This window comes from Salvelinus fontinalis, chromosome 23 (assembly GCF_029448725.1).
Source record: "Salvelinus fontinalis isolate EN_2023a chromosome 23, ASM2944872v1, whole genome shotgun sequence".
NCBI classification, from domain to species: domain Eukaryota; kingdom Metazoa; phylum Chordata; class Actinopteri; order Salmoniformes; family Salmonidae; genus Salvelinus; species Salvelinus fontinalis.
The window spans coordinates 37,788,518-37,804,245 of NC_074687.1; the positions used below are offsets into that span (position 1 = coordinate 37,788,518).

Below are 15,728 nucleotides of genomic sequence, written 5' to 3' on the forward strand. Positions count from 1 at the left end.
GGTGAGGCACTTTGATAGTACAGCTCATGAAATATTTGCTGACTTCTAACACCTAGGGGACTAGTGTTCTGATGGAGCCACTGATATGTGCCCCTATTAGTCTCCAAGGATTCTCCCTAGCCCACTTTCACCCGATCCATGCCAATTAAGCAGCCGAATTATGTATAATAGCTGCAGTCACTTGCATTTGCAGAGCGCGGGAATGTATAGGGAAGGATGACAGAGGAAATACTGTTGAATAATTAGAGTGAATTTTCAGAGCCCTGGAAACTCAATCATTTTTTGCCATATGCTAACTATTTTTAACTTAATCGTTCCTCGGCTCTTATGCTCTACCTCTCTCACTTACTCCACATATACAGTGAAGTACTGCACCGTTCTCTGGGTTTTTTGTTTCTCAAGGAATCACTGCACACGTTCTCTGTGTCCTTCTGAAGAATGGGGGTATGTTGAGCCCTTGCGGGGTCCTGTATGGCTCTGTTGGTAGAGCATGGCGCTTGCAACGCCAGGGTTGTTGGTTCGATTCCCAGGGACCAGTACAAAAATGTATGCGCTCGCTACTGGAATTCGCTCTGGATAAGAGCGTCTGCTGAATGAAAAAAATTGTGTTAGGCTTGTATATTCTACTTCAAAGATTGTCTTACAGCACCACCTCATTGTGTTAAAACGATAGTTGAAATATACAATATGTTTTTCATTTCATTTGCCATTTGAATCCTTTTTGGATCTCTACTGGGTTGTGCCTGGTTGTGGTTCAGAAAGTCATCATCCTGCAACTGAATCGCTCAAATATTATGTCTCAATAACATATATGAGTATGACTTAATGGCACGTTTACCGCTGGTTCCAATTGTGGTTATATGGAGCTGTAGTGGATTGTGTGTGTTTGTCTGCATTATGATGTCACGAGCAGGCTTCTCATCCTCACAGACACTTCCCTTAGTCATCAGTATTCTAATGATTCACACCACAACGATTCCCTAATGGTTATTTTTAGAGATGGAGAGATTGATGAGACGCTCATATCGTCCTTAACCACCAACTAATTAACTAATTAGGACGTCTAAATGAAGACTTGCTCTCGATAACGCAGTGTGGCTTTGGCATGGGTAAACAGCTCTTAAATAAAATCCAATAACTGCTTGACTCAGCTTTAGGGTTTTAGGATCTCTGTTCCTCAGCAGAAAATGGCCCATTTTGTAACTGTATACATTCAAATAGCATTGTTATTCCTAGGTGTATTGAGGTAGGTGCTCTGTGATCAATGTATAGGATATGACATTGTATAAGTACAGCGGCATGACCTTCATTATCAAAATAATGCAGTTCTTTAATATATTCCCCTATTAGTCAGGTGTTGGGAGAGGTTGAGTGAAAGTTGACGAGGCTGTCCCCTCTTGCTCCACGCATGTGCACATGATTGTATAGTACATGAATCAATGAGGCCTCTCCAGCCCTCTGCCCCTGTTCTTACACACTCTCCACATCCCAAATGATTTTCCATCGCACTCCTCTTTGGCTGACTTTGATCCTATGGTCCTGGGGTGGAAGGTCACAAAGCCTTGCTGCCGCTAAGATTCCATCGTCTGTATTATAATTAGTTCTTTACCATTGACATAACACCTCTCACCTTGTTCTCGCACATATCTTCACCTGTTCTCGGTCTCCTGCTCTTGTGGCGCCGGGCCTGCTTTGAGCTCTGTACATAGGCCGCCTACACATTGTCGGCCTGAGAAGTGTGAAGTGTCAGCATTCTGTGTGTTTTAATTGAGAGGAGCTATTTTCTGATGGTTTATGGCTGTTGTTGGTCCGCTGTTGTTGGTCCATTCCGCAGCAGCGCCAGCCTATAATGAAGCTCTGGACCATCTGACCAGCCTACTGATTATGATTGAATATAATGCCTGTTTTGCACTTCAATCTCAGCATGTTTTCAGTGCTTTGACACTAACATTTGAGGGTGTAATCCCACATGGCTCCATCTTAAAGGTTAATAATCCTTTTAATTAAAGGATAAGCCCGCTATTGAACACAAAGTATAATCACTGAAGGATTACCAGGGAAATGAATATAGCCCGAGCAATTAGTCTGATAATTAAGATTTAAGTGCTGGACCGAGATCAGAGAGCTTTCGTGATGTGTCATAAAATTCATAGAGTGTTGTGGAAATGTTAGTTTGCGCTTTACTGCAAAGCGCCTGCGTGTGCACCCAGGGTGGCTGTGAAACATGGCGTCCCAGTGGATGGAGCTGCAACAGCTGTTGCTGCCTGAACCTGGTGTTTCGCACAATATGATCGCTCCATCAGCGCTGGTGCCCGCTCTCCAAACAGGCGCATCTGCATTCATCAAACACACTTATCAATAAACAGGGCTGCAACAATTAGTGATCTCTGAGGGGGAACAAAACAGCAAGCCAGAAAATAAAAAAAAGTCAGCCGTACACTTTAATCACTGATGCCGTTAATCAATAAAACGCCTTCATATCTTTTAATTAAAGTTTTATTCTCTGCGAATGTTTGGAGAATCTGTTTGAGCCTCTTTTTCCATTAATGGAAACAGTTGGGGTTGGGAAATGGTGGTGGCAGCTGCTGATGGCCAGTCACGGTGGGGCACTTCATGTTTGTAATTGCATTTTGTCACCTACAGAGGGTGTTAAGAATCCTTGTTAAAAGCAGGGGAAATCTCACAGTAACAATTATTGTAGAGCAAATTACCAGGTAGGCAATATCTAAGCTGTCAGGAAAGGTTAGTAAGAATGCTAGCAAGGAAATGGACCATTCAGTCATTCATCATGGCCATAGTTGCTGCCAACAAATTGAAATTTGAAGAAAAAAATATCATCAATTTCCCTAAAAGTTAGTTTTCATTATCACAGTGATTGACAGGGGGGATGGATAAATACATTGAATGTTGCTTGTTTATTCATGACCTCTTTTCAGTCTTAAAGCCGTATGGTATATTGAAGACAGATGATGGATAATATGTGTCCATATCTGACTGTACACATGGTCAAATGATATTAATTATGTCAATCAAATCTACCCATGAACATCTGAGAGTCTATCAAATATGTGCTTATAATACTTGTAGACATCTAAACTTCACACATTCCTCCATGGCCTACAGTATTGTCAATGGAACACAGGTTTGTACAGTATGGTCACATGAGAGTTTCACTCCACCATCTGTTTCTATAGTAGTGCATACATAAAGTACACATGCAGAGACTTGTACACCTAGTTTTAATAGGAATCTAAGACAAGTGTAAAATCAAGTTTTTTTGAAAATCTTCTGGTATAGCCATTGTGTTGAATGGGCCAAAAGTATCGCCATTGTCTATGGGCAGCAGCCCAATCCTTTGAATTCCATTTATTTCCAACAATAAATTGAATTATTGGAAAAGTATTTTTTTTTCTGGCATGAAATCAGTGAAGCAGTAAAGGGTTAAAGCCAGGGAGCCATAAAAACAATAAGAGAGGGTGTGAAAAATAAACTAGCCCAATCAGACCAGGCTCAATATCCAGCCTCTCCTGTATCACAGAATTTAATAGGTTATGCTCCACATATATTTATAGATTGCAAACATTCTGAAAATATGTGGTAAACATGTCACCGCTGGCCTCATACAGCCTCCCAGCTGTGAAAGAAAAGCAGTATGGCCTTTTGTTGACATTGGAAGTACCATGTTGTAATACAGAGCACCCTTTCAATTTGGGAAGATACTTTAGGACTTGATCTAGTATGATGAAACTAGGCCTTACTTTCCAGGACTAGGAAAGGCTGCGCTGCAGAACCTGTCCGAGAGACTATTATAGAATGCTCTGTTGGCCTTATGGGTAATTACAGTAGTACTGACAACTTTGGCCTATATCAACCATCTTGTAGCAGCTGGTCAATAAACATAACAATAACGAATGCCAGGACGTGACCTTATAAACCACATGATGATTTGGAGAAGAAGAAAAAAACTGTACAATAATATTTCCGCAGAATATTTCCAATGTAAGACCTCTAAAGACACACAGCCAAGAGCCTCCTAGATGCCCTCATATTGTACATTTAGACGCCTCTCTGTTACAATTTTTATTTTACCTTTATTTAACTAGGCAAGTCAGTTAAGAACAAATTCTTAATCACGATGACGGCCTAGGAACAGTGGGTTAACTGCCTTGTTCAGGGGCAGAATGACAGATGTTTACCTTGTCAGCTCGGGGATTCAGTCTTGAAACCTTTCGGTTACTAGTCCAACGCTCTAACCACTAGGCTACCTGCCGCCCCAACCTTTGTTACAAGGTCTCAGTTTAATAATTTACAAGCTGTGGCCATTGTTGGTTCAAGGTAAAACATGGTATTATTGTCATGTAGGCTCATGATTTCATTGTTGTTATTTTCAAGAACAGGCCTATTTTACTATTTAATTGAGGCTCATGGGCTTGGCTGTGAAACGGCACACGGGGGAATAAGCACGTCAAGCGGGTGAATTTCCACAGCCATTAACCGCTCTACACTCAATTAGAATGCATAGAATCCTGACATTTCAGAACTTATGAGTTTCCATGCCAGCATAACACACGCCAGTAAACACAGCCACATTCGGAAGATACAGACCTCGAAACTGATATTCACTTTAATATGAAACGAATCACTTTCTGAATTTTGCGCTGCAAATTAAATCTGGCTAAATGGTGTAAATGTGTGACAAAAACTACCTGGTGCTCTATTTTGTCACTGTAGTGTAAATTTGGAAGGGTATGTTACAAATAGGATGCCACAGAGGACTCTGGGTTAGAAGCTGTTGCCTCTCTAGCTATCAATTAAATTCCCTTTCAGAGCAGCATTCTCATATTTCCATGTCTAATAAATCATGTTGCGTATTAGACATGGATACCTATTTTAAAAACAGGACTGCGTAGGAATACATCATCAATATGAAATATGACGGGCAAGAAAATAACTTGAGACACTTAATAAAATTGAAGATTTGTTACACTGCTAGATGCTGTATGAGGAAGGTGATTCTGACAATCAGAAATTATGATGGTAGAAATGTACTTTGATTGCGGTTTAATTTTCTTTGGTGATCTTTCGCCGCCACGATATCTCCGTAGCAGAACAGACAGGTCCCATTTGGCATGCAATTAATAACCCGGGCGCTTCTGTGAGATTTGGCTATTATTTCTAATATGTTGCGTGATTGTAAAAAGCACCTTTTCCAGCAGTACGATTACATTCATTTATATCTTGTTATTGCTTAAATGCTTTTCCATGCCTTTCATTTAAACAGAGTGAAAGGAAATGTCTACACTGCCATCAGTAACCCAATCTGAAAAGAAAGTTACTTGAGGGGTTGAACCCACAGAGGGGGATAACTTCACATTCATCGCCTGCCCCTACACATTACATGCTGCAATCTTCAGTGTTGATTGTGCCTGTTGTGATTATAAACAGTCATTTATTATGGGCAACATGCAATTAATTAGGAGCAATCATAATATCTAATGAGAAAACCCCTAATGTGTACCAATTTGAAACATGAATACTGAACAGATTCACCCGAAAATGACTAAAGGGGACAGAGTTTTTAGAACACTTGGTGTCATGTGTGAGAAGTTAGTAATAAAGTCCACTTGTCAAGGGATTAAGGTGTCTACTGGAGAGTTGAACTGAGAGGTCTGAGTAAACTGAGTGAAGAGTGAAGCTAATAGCTCTTCTCCCTTGGTGGTCAACCAATAATGTTAAAGCAGGTGGCCCCCCCCCCCCCCCCCCCCCACCCCACCCACCCACCCACGGTGCACAACAGAGTCATCAGCAATACCTTGAAGGTGGGGCCACCCTTGGTCAGCGCCGCTGTGACTCCTGACAATATGACAGATTAACGACAACGAGTTGAGCCCTGCACTTTGGGCCGCCCACAATCTCAATTATGTCTGTCTTAATGTACATTGAACAGCCACAATCGGAGGGGCCATAGACGGGGTAAACACACTTGCAGGAAGCAGACTAGTGACAGGCTAATAAAGCACCATGATTGATTCGGCTTGCTCTGTGCCAGCTTGGTTTATTGTGTAGGAGGAGTGGGACCAGATTGTGTGGGTTTCTGTAGTAACCGATCTGGCTCCCAGTCGAAAGAGAGGCTTGGAGGCAAGATGATGTTTATGTGTTGTATAGTAGGCTAATACAGAAATGTTTATATAAGCATGTGTAACACGCACTTATATGTTGGTAGACAGACAGACAGTTCTCTTCAGTCCATGAATTTTTGTTATTGCACACCTTTTTAGTGGTGGATGTTGTGAGCCTTTTGTGGGGAAAAACATGGCCGCTATGTCTCTAGGATTGCACTTTATTGTATGGTAGTTCCTTTTCATTTGCTAATGGATTCTTTAAAACTTAATTTCCAGAGGGATGTATTTGTGAGAATACTACTGTGCCAGTTGTGGAGCTTTTCATTGTTGAGTCAATATCCTGGAATGTTCCTCATCCTTTTCTTTCTTTTTCTCATAACAAGTGAGGGCGATGGCAGACCAAGACGTACATGAATGTGTGTTTCATGTGGTGGCCAATGCTTGGACTTTTATAGCCTTTTTCAAAATTGGCCTCATGCTGCCTTAATTAGGATTGTTGAAGAGTAGCTTTCCAGATTATTTCGTCATGGCCAAAACAACATGACTCGACCTCACTGAGAGAGTCATGTGTTATAAATAAATGCTGCCAGCTGTGGCTTTTTGCTTGCTCTCATATCTTGGGAAAGAAAGTTAATGCTTATTAATGGAGCCTATAAAAGCAACTCATTGAGCATTCCGGAACTTGCTGAGTTTGGCATCTGCTACTGACACTGTGCAGCTTCAGACCTCCACCAGACCACTTTTATTAGCTCTATGAACTGGGCTGTAGGTCAGCCCATTAAAGGCAGGAAGGGCTTGTTCACTACATTTTGAGAGAGCCTCATATATGACACCTGATCTGAGACCAGTGCTTAGGAGACATTTGCAGGGATCTATGGTGAATAGGTTTTCGTAAGGAAGCATTTGATAATGGAGGGTCCTTCAAAAGCTAATCCCAGTTTAAAACCATATAATTGATCCCAATAAATTCCGACCATATGCGCCTCTTAAATTCAACAATGTTCCGAATGAGTGCCACTGCATGTTAAGAAAACCTGTGCTTATAGAGAACTCCAACTTGACTCACTCACACTGACAATGGCTTAAATTTGTATGTTCCTACTAACTACACCCAATCCCAATCCAACCCAATCCTGTCTAAATACATTCAAGCCATATTTGAGATCTATTTTGAGTACAGACTCTTTACAGTAATGCATGTTAACTACCCCCCAAACTGCTAAGAAAGCACATCTTTAAATGCAGCTTTCTTCAACCTGTACCACATATTGTCTGTCCATCAACACACTTCTCCATATGCCTGCAGTGTGCCTGCTCGAACCGTCTCCCTTCGTTCCGTCTGTTTGTGAAACTGCATGTGCAGAGCCTTTCTTAGATGTCATATGCAGATATGTTCAGGTACCACAAAGTGGTGAACAAAAAGGGTCAAGCACATTCCATTACGGTGGACAACTCCTGGCTTTTTAATCAGCTTCACACGCCCGTTATTAAAGAGCCATAAGCGCTTTGATTGTAAATCTCTGTGACCTTGAAGACACCAGAGGAAGCGCACATCTGTAAACCAATCATCGCACGGCTGCCCCTGTCAGCCACGCTACCTCACATAAAGCCACTGACTGCCACTTGTGATGCTGAGCAGAACTATTTTGATGGAGAGAGAAAGAGGGAGGAGGGAATGCTCGTTTTTAATCTTTGAGAGTATATCTATTGTTGTAGTTTTTTTCTTTACCTAAATTATATTTGATATTGTTCAGAATATACTGAAGGTGATTACATGATTACAATTACATGCATGATTGCCCCACAACCTCTACATCTTTTACACTGCCGATCCACCCTCAACACTAAAAGTCTGCTCTGAAGAAAATCAAGTTAGGGGGCTCCCGAGTGGCGCAGCGGTCTAAGGCACTGCATCTCAGTGCAAGAGGTGTCACTACAGTCCCTGGTTTGTGCCGGGCTGTATCACATCTGGCTGTGATTGGGAGTCTCGTAGGGCGGCACACAGTTGGCCGGGATAGGTCGTCATTGTAAATAAGAATTTGTTCTTAACTGACTTGCCAAGTTAAATAAACGTTTTTAAAAAATAGTGATTTAATGAGAATTTGGAATGTTGAGCATTTTAATTCCAGCCACAATATAATTTTGTATTCATTAATCAATTGTAATGAAGTCTGTGGAAAAAAGCAACCAAGTATTTTACAGCCACCCTTTTAGCTGCTCTAAGTGAGATTTGGCTGGAGGGCCCCCAACTCGTGGGCAAAACATTTTAGTGGCCCCCATCTTGATGGCTGAGAGTTTGAAAGTTTAATTTCCTGCAATTCTACACATTTTGCCATGGGGTGGAGAGAAACATTTGTAAATTCATAACACATTTCATACAATTCTACAAATTTATTCTACACATTTTTACCATGGAAGGAGAGAAGAACTTGCAGTTTTACAGCTAATATCCTGCAATTCTACACATATGGCCATGGGGCGGAGAGAAACGTTTGCAAATTTATGAAATTCTAGAACTTTTGAATTGACTTATGCCATGCAAATATGATATCTGAGCTGCCGGGTGCTCTAAGCAACTGCTTATGCCCAGTGCCGGCCCTGAGCGACCCTTTTGTCTTAATCTAAGTTATATGGTGTGCAACTGAGCGCTGTGTGTGAAATTAAGACCTTTTTGTCCTTTTTATGTTTCACCTTTAATTATGTGTTCTTGAAAAGTGGCTGTTTCTCTTGGCTCTATTTTCAGCTTTGCCCATTTTATAGCTTCTCTGTTGATGTAGTTGAAGCAAATGCTTTCGGTGTCGAAATGTAGAACCTCCAAGCAGAATGAGGTTAAACCAGCCTTACCCTGCTCCCTCTCAGAACATATAGACACAGTACAAGAGGGTGCCTGCTTGTAGAGTTGTTACAGGCCTATAAAGTCAGGATCTATTAAGAATGATGATACTGCAAGCCTCAGCACTTCTTGCCTCACTCCAACGGCCCTGCTTACCAGCAGCACAAAGATCAGTGTTATTATGGATTTGTGGGGGAAAAATACATTTTGTGAATACTAATGTCCTTTAAATCTTTGCATTCTCTTTGAGAGAACTTGTCTATTGGATATTGTAGGATGATTTCCAGCTGTATCACTGAGCTGTCTGGCCCCTCCTACAGTGCCATGGGTTATTGGACCAGCTGTTTGAAGGCCATCTAGGAAAAAAACCTCCACGTGATCAAGTAGATAGTAAACATGCCATTAAAGGTGAACATGAGTTTGATGGTACGGAAGATGACAGTAGCCAGTAAGGGTTTGTATTTAAACCACTGATAAACTACAGTTCACTTTCTTCTTAGCCATGGCCTTGTTATAGGTATCAGTGGGTCTATACAGTATATTTGTGCATCCAGAGCTAGAGATTAGCATGGAGCCATCACCAGCAGAGCTGCCTGCAGTCCTTCCTTCTCTGGCCTGCCTCCGCTGTCAGAGCGCCTCGCCTCCTCCCAGCTTGTCAGGAGCTCCGGCGAGGAGCTGTAAAAACCTTTTCCCCTCTCCTTAACAACTGCAAAACAACACGCACACACCCCTCGGCTGAGGTGCCCACATTTCTGAGACCTCTGACAGGACGTGCTGCAGGCACAAATTGTAATTCATAAAGGTTAAGGGGGTCAATGCCTTTTATTATGAGTCTGAGTGCATCCAGCTTGATGGGGCCGGCATGCAAATGGAATGTCTCTGAGTGTTATATGCAACACCACAGACAGGGAGAGCAGAGCGTGCATGCCTCAGTGAGCGAGGGAGGAGGCGGGAGTCAGGGGAGAGACTGGGCTGTGCTTTCTTCACCTTCCACAGCCGTGGACCCCCCCCCCCCCCCCCCCCCAAGTACTGCAGTTCTGTTAATTAGACACTAAGACAGTGACCTCAGGTGGTTAACCACTTCTTTGATATGCTGTCTGTCTAGTTGTTGCAATTAATACATTGCTATATGCTCCTGCTTCAAAATACTATGATTTTGGCCATAGAGCACACATAGTATGGTATGTATCATGTAGCCTATACATTGAAAATGATCTGCTAGCTACACTTAAATAGGACTTTACAAAAAACAGACATGGTACACTTATTGTATATTCATTCTGCTACCTTGTCAAGAGGAAACATACAGGTAACTACCAAGACAATAGAAACACTTGAGTAAATGTGGGCTACAAAGTATATTGAACAAAAATATAAACCCAACATTTAAAGTGTAGGTCCCGTGTTTCATGAGCTGAAAAAAAAGATCCCAGAAATTTTTTATAAACATAAAAAGCAAATTTGTCAAATTTTGCGCACAAATTTGTTTACATGTCTGTTAGTGAGCATTTATCATTTGCCAAGATAATGTGCAGTTTTGTCACACAACACAATGCCACAGATGTCTCAAGTTTAAAGGGAGCATGCAATTGGAATGCAGACCGCAGGAATGTCCAACAGAGTTATTGCCAGCGATTTGAATGTTAATTTCTCTACCGTAAGCCACCTCCAATGTCGTTTTAGAGAATTTGTGAGTACATCCAACCAGCGTCACAACCACATGCCACGTGTAACCACAACTGCCCAGCACCACCACATCTGGCTTCTTCACCTGCGGGATCGTCTGAGGAGGGAGAGGAGTGTTGAGAAGTGTTTCTGTCTGTAATAAAGCCCTTTTGTGGGGAAAAACTCATTCTGATTGGCTGGACCTGGCTCCCCAGTGGGTGGGCCTATGCCCTCCCAGTTCCATCCATGGCTGTGCCCCTGCCCAGTCATGTGAAATCCATAAATTAGGGCCTAATTTATTTATTTCAATTGACTGATTTCCTTCAATGAACTGTAACTCTGTAAAATCTTTGACATTTTAGGATGTTGCTTTTATATTTTTGTTCAGAATATATTGAAAGCAGGTGCTTCCACACAGGTGTGGTTCCTGAGTTAATTAAGCAATTAATGTCCCGTCATGCTTAGGGTCATGCTGGGCAGGCCATTCATTTGGCTACCATGGCTATGCCCCCATAGGATGACAATGCCCCCATCCACGGGGCACTAGTGGTCACTGAGTGGTTAGATGAGCATGAAAACAATGTAATCCATTTGCCATGGCCGTCTCAGTCACCAGATCTCAACCCAATTGAACGGTTGCCTGAGACAGCGTTTTCCACCACCATCAACAAAACACCAAATTATGGAATTTCTCGTGGATGAATGATGTCGCATCCCTCCAGTAGAGTTCCAGACACTCTTAGAATCTATGCCGAGGTGCATTGAAGCTGTTCTGGCTCGGTGGCCCAATGCCTTACTAAGACACTTTATGTTGGTGTTTCCTTTATGTTGGTAGTTACCTGTAAATACCATATGTATCGTTTAAGAATCAATTAAATACACTTGGAATATGCAATATAAAATACACTCAGTGGATATGGTCATGTAAAAAATAATGACTGCAAGACTGTGAGAAGAACAGTAAGCCTATGACATTCCTGTAGTAAACCAAAGTCCTCGACCCTGCTGACAACAAAGGTGATGGTCACAGCCATCACATTAGCCTCAATTGCACCCTCTGCTGGACTTTAATCCCACTGACTGCGCTCAGGAAAAGCACAGGGGACTGGCTATTTTGTTTAACCTGGGCCTAGTTTTTCAAAAGTTATCTATCTAAATTTTGCCTATCGGATAGGATTAAATGCCTAAAAATAGAACGAATAGAGCAGGACTCGCCATTCAAGGCAATGATTCATCCGTTCATTCTATTTATATGCATTTAATCCTATCTGACAGGCGAAATCAAGAGAAAGATAATTTTTTTCCACTGGGCCCATAGGACATGGACTTTTTAATTAATATGTAACAATATGGTGCATGACAGTGTGATAAATTCTGTAATAATGATAATAAATATAAGTACTTGAAACTAGCTATGGACATGACATGTAACATGATATGATTGTCAACATAGCTACATTTCAGGTTGATCAATTGATTGGAACAAAAAATGTACCTCTGTCCCATTACAGTTTCCATTATTCCACTAGTTAAATTGTGTGTTAAATATACCAGTATGTATCTAAATGCAATTATAGAATTGTACCTTTGGTTGATCAAGATGCACTCCAGCTCAGTGCAACTGTACTCTGTATAAATAAAGGTATTCTTATTTAATCTGTGCTCTGCAGTGAGATGAAAAATGAAATGGATCCTTCAGTGACTGTTGATTCATTCATTTCCATAGGGCGTTGGAGGTTTATGTGCTACATTAGTAGGACTGATTCTACATTGTGCTCATGAGATCTAGAGGCTGTGACTTCAACCCCCTGTGCACCTGCAAAGATCATACCTGAGGAACCAGTGGGGGATTCCTCCCTTAGAGCAATCGTACGGCAGCAAAGAGGGGCTCGATCCCCAACCTCATTACCAATACCTTCCAGCCCCAGCTGCTGGCGAGCCATTCATCAACATTACAAATCCTCCTGGTGTGCAGCTACACTTCCAAGCAGAGAGATTCCTAGACAGGGCCCTGGGACATCCCCTCTGGGTAGTGTTAAATTCACACCTCAACAGATGCACTGGAAAGAATAGGCCTAGATGAAATGTTGAAGGCACTGTCTACTCAATGAGTTGTATAACGGGAGAAATAGTATATGACTTTATATGTACATCAACATATGATTTTGATTTCATGATAAATTAATTAATTAATGGATTCATTCATTAATGAATACAATACATGAATTCCTGTATCACCTGGCCTATGAAGATGATGCTCAAGATGAGCAACTAGGCAGGCTATAATGTGCACAACAACGTGTATAGAATTGTTGCCAATTGCCTGTTGCCTAATTCAGCATATACTGTAAAGCTAAATAAAAGTAGGCTTAAATAATCCAATCATTGATTGCCTAGTTCTGTCAATATCAACCATTCAATCATATTTTTGTCTAATGCTGAAATTCTTTAAGCCAACGTTCTAAAGAAAATATGTTGATTCTTCCTCTGCTTGTTTGTGCTATTTCTTTAGAATGTATTGGTTTTGAGATAATATTGAAGACAATAGGCCTGACCTATTAAAAAGGGTATACATAAAAGTCCTACATACTGTACGTGTTATTCATGGAGCTCTGATGGATTTCCATGGTCAATTATCTAGAAAAATCTTTGTCACTGAAAATTACTGTACAGGGTTTCATTCATGGTTTCTTTAGGTTTAATTCAAACGTTGAAATGGTTTAATAAAGTTATAGTGAAATGACCTTCCATTGTCCAAAATCTTCATCCGGGAATCTATAAACAACGAAATGCGCGTGCGCCTTTCTCTACTGTGGTTCGACCTTCTGCAGTCGGTAAGAGGGATATGTTAGACATTGTCCATTGTAAATCCTTTTTCATCCTTCTTTAAAACAACACCCAGCACAACACAAGTGAGGGGTTCATATTGTACGGATTCTTGTGTGCATTGGGCTGTCATTATTTTCAGCATCGTGCATTTTAAAACCCATTGACCTTATATTTGTGTTATCTTTGCAGAAAGACCCGGCTTCAATCAAATTTGACCGACCAGGTTAAAACAGACTAAATTGATCATGTACGCCTGTGCAAAGTTCGTCTCCACGCCGGCTCTGGTGAGTATTTTTATTTGTATGTTTTACTCAATCTGATTAAACCAATGTTTTATTACATCTGAACTCATTCTCCGCTGTATTCGTATGGGCCTGTGTTGAACTTGAATAGAGCTGCCTGACAAGGGTATTAGCTAGCTAGGTAACTAATAAACTAACGATAGTTGCAATGAAATGCCATATCTCTCCAAGTTTTGCATGATAGAAGTAGTTACTTTGATTAAGTGAGAGGCTCTTATTTTAGTTTCCTAACTAACGTTAGCGATATTTGCACATCTGAGACAAGACCCGGCCTAAGAGCTAGCTAGGTAGCCTGTTAGCTATAGCCTAGGTAGTTGTGAATAAGGTCAACATGACACTTGGCTTTCTTCAGCACGCAAGTCTACCAGTAGCTACCTAACGCTAACTAGTGACTTATTTTGTTGAGCTCTCATATTCCCTTTTTATGTGTTCGGGGCTATTTGCCCAAGGTCATGTTTGGCTAGAAACATTGCAGGTTCAGGTGAAACCTAGCTACAACATGGATAACAGGTTATAGCTACTTGTACTGATACGTTAACTGTTAAAGGTATGACACTAGCTTGTGCTAAGTGCACTCAGCTGGTAAAACGAGTGTTATTTTATTTTTAGGCTTGTATCCAGTGGTGTTGTCGAAATAATATTACATGTATCCTGATTGAAAATGCATTTTGATGACTTAATGGGAATGCAGTTGTTGTAATTTGTTACTAGGTTATGCATGTCTTAGTACGGCTCTGACATTTGACCACTTCAATGACAGTGGCTAGCTTTGTCAAGGTGCCTCCCACGGCACATGGTGCACTTGTGCTGCCTTTGACAGAGGGAAACATCCCTCAGGCCTCCACTTGTTGTACTTTGAACAGTCATGTTTGCACCTTAACATCTGTATTTTTCTTTATTGCCTTTAAGATCCCTGTGTAGGCTCTCAGGCAAAATATTGTTGTTTTTTTTCACTGTTTTGTGGTGGTTCCTGGTGCAGGTCCGTGCTGGCTCCCGGGCTTTTTACAGACCCCTGTCTGCCTCTATGCTGTCCAGGCCTGAGGTCAATACAGAGGTGAAAAACATCTTCTTCTAGTGCGGGGCCTTATGCTCTTCCAAAGCTTGTCAATCCCTTTAATAGTTATTGTTGGAGTTCTTTTCCCATCACTAAGGAGGTGTTTGTTTTTCAGAGAAACGTAGCCCTCATGCCACAGAGCCCCTTCACCCAGGTAGCTCTCAGAGGCTTCCAGACCAGTGCTGTGAGCAGGGACATTGATACCGCTGCCAAATTCATTGGTGCTGGAGCCGCCACAGTCGGAGTGGCTGGATCTGGTGCTGGAATTGGAACAGTGTTCGGCAGTCTCATCATTGGATATGCCAGGTAAGTCCACTGCTACAAACAGTACTAGATCTGTGCTTGTCAATGTCAGCTGTCAGAAAAACGATGATTCAAACAGATTTTTACATGAAATGGTCTGAAAATGGTTTGTATTGTTCTGTTCTGCAGGAACCCATCATTGAAGCAGCAGCTCTTCTCCTACGCTATCCTGGGATTCGCCCTGTCTGAAGCCATGGGCCTATTCTGTTTGATGGTTGCTTTCTTAATCTTGTTTGCTATGTAAAAAATCTGTCTATAGGAACTGTAATTACAGATGTGACTACATATTTTATCGTGGCAACCAAAATTGTTTCCGTGTTGGTGTCATGGAAATGTACATTTTCAAGTCTGTCCGACACTCAAAATAACAGAAACATGTATTGTAAAAATGTAAGAAATTACATAATTAAAATGCATGTATTTGACTAGTTGACATATGGCAGTATGTTTTCTATGTAAGGAATCATGTTTCACCACAATCAAGAAGCCAACTAGCTTCTATTGAATGTCAACATGGGATTATACAAAGGAACTGCTTAGATTTAATGTAAATCAGTCTGGTGCATTTGCCATTTTCAGTGCATCGTGTTCGCTTCTGTGTGTCCACATTTATGTTGTCG

The 15,728-nt window shown here is 41.4% G+C and overlaps 1 protein-coding gene across 2 annotated transcripts; it reads left to right on the forward strand.

The window, feature by feature from the left end:
* The first annotated feature begins 13,380 nt into the window (after nt 1-13,380).
* LOC129821255 (ATP synthase F(0) complex subunit C3, mitochondrial-like) lies at nt 13,381-15,541 on the forward strand. Of its 2 annotated transcripts, none has more exons than XM_055878704.1 (5): nt 13,381-13,454; nt 13,639-13,733; nt 14,731-14,805; nt 14,921-15,111; nt 15,238-15,541. In XM_055878704.1, exons 2-5 carry the CDS (start codon nt 13,695-13,697, stop codon nt 15,350-15,352), a joined length of 420 nt encoding a protein of 139 aa, XP_055734679.1. In that variant the 5' UTR covers nt 13,381-13,454; nt 13,639-13,694; the 3' UTR covers nt 15,353-15,541. The 2 variants fall into 2 exon arrangements, with proteins under 2 accessions (XP_055734679.1, XP_055734678.1); XM_055878703.1 differs by having other exon boundaries at nt 13,435-13,532.
* The last annotated feature ends 187 nt before the right edge of the window (nt 15,542-15,728 follow it).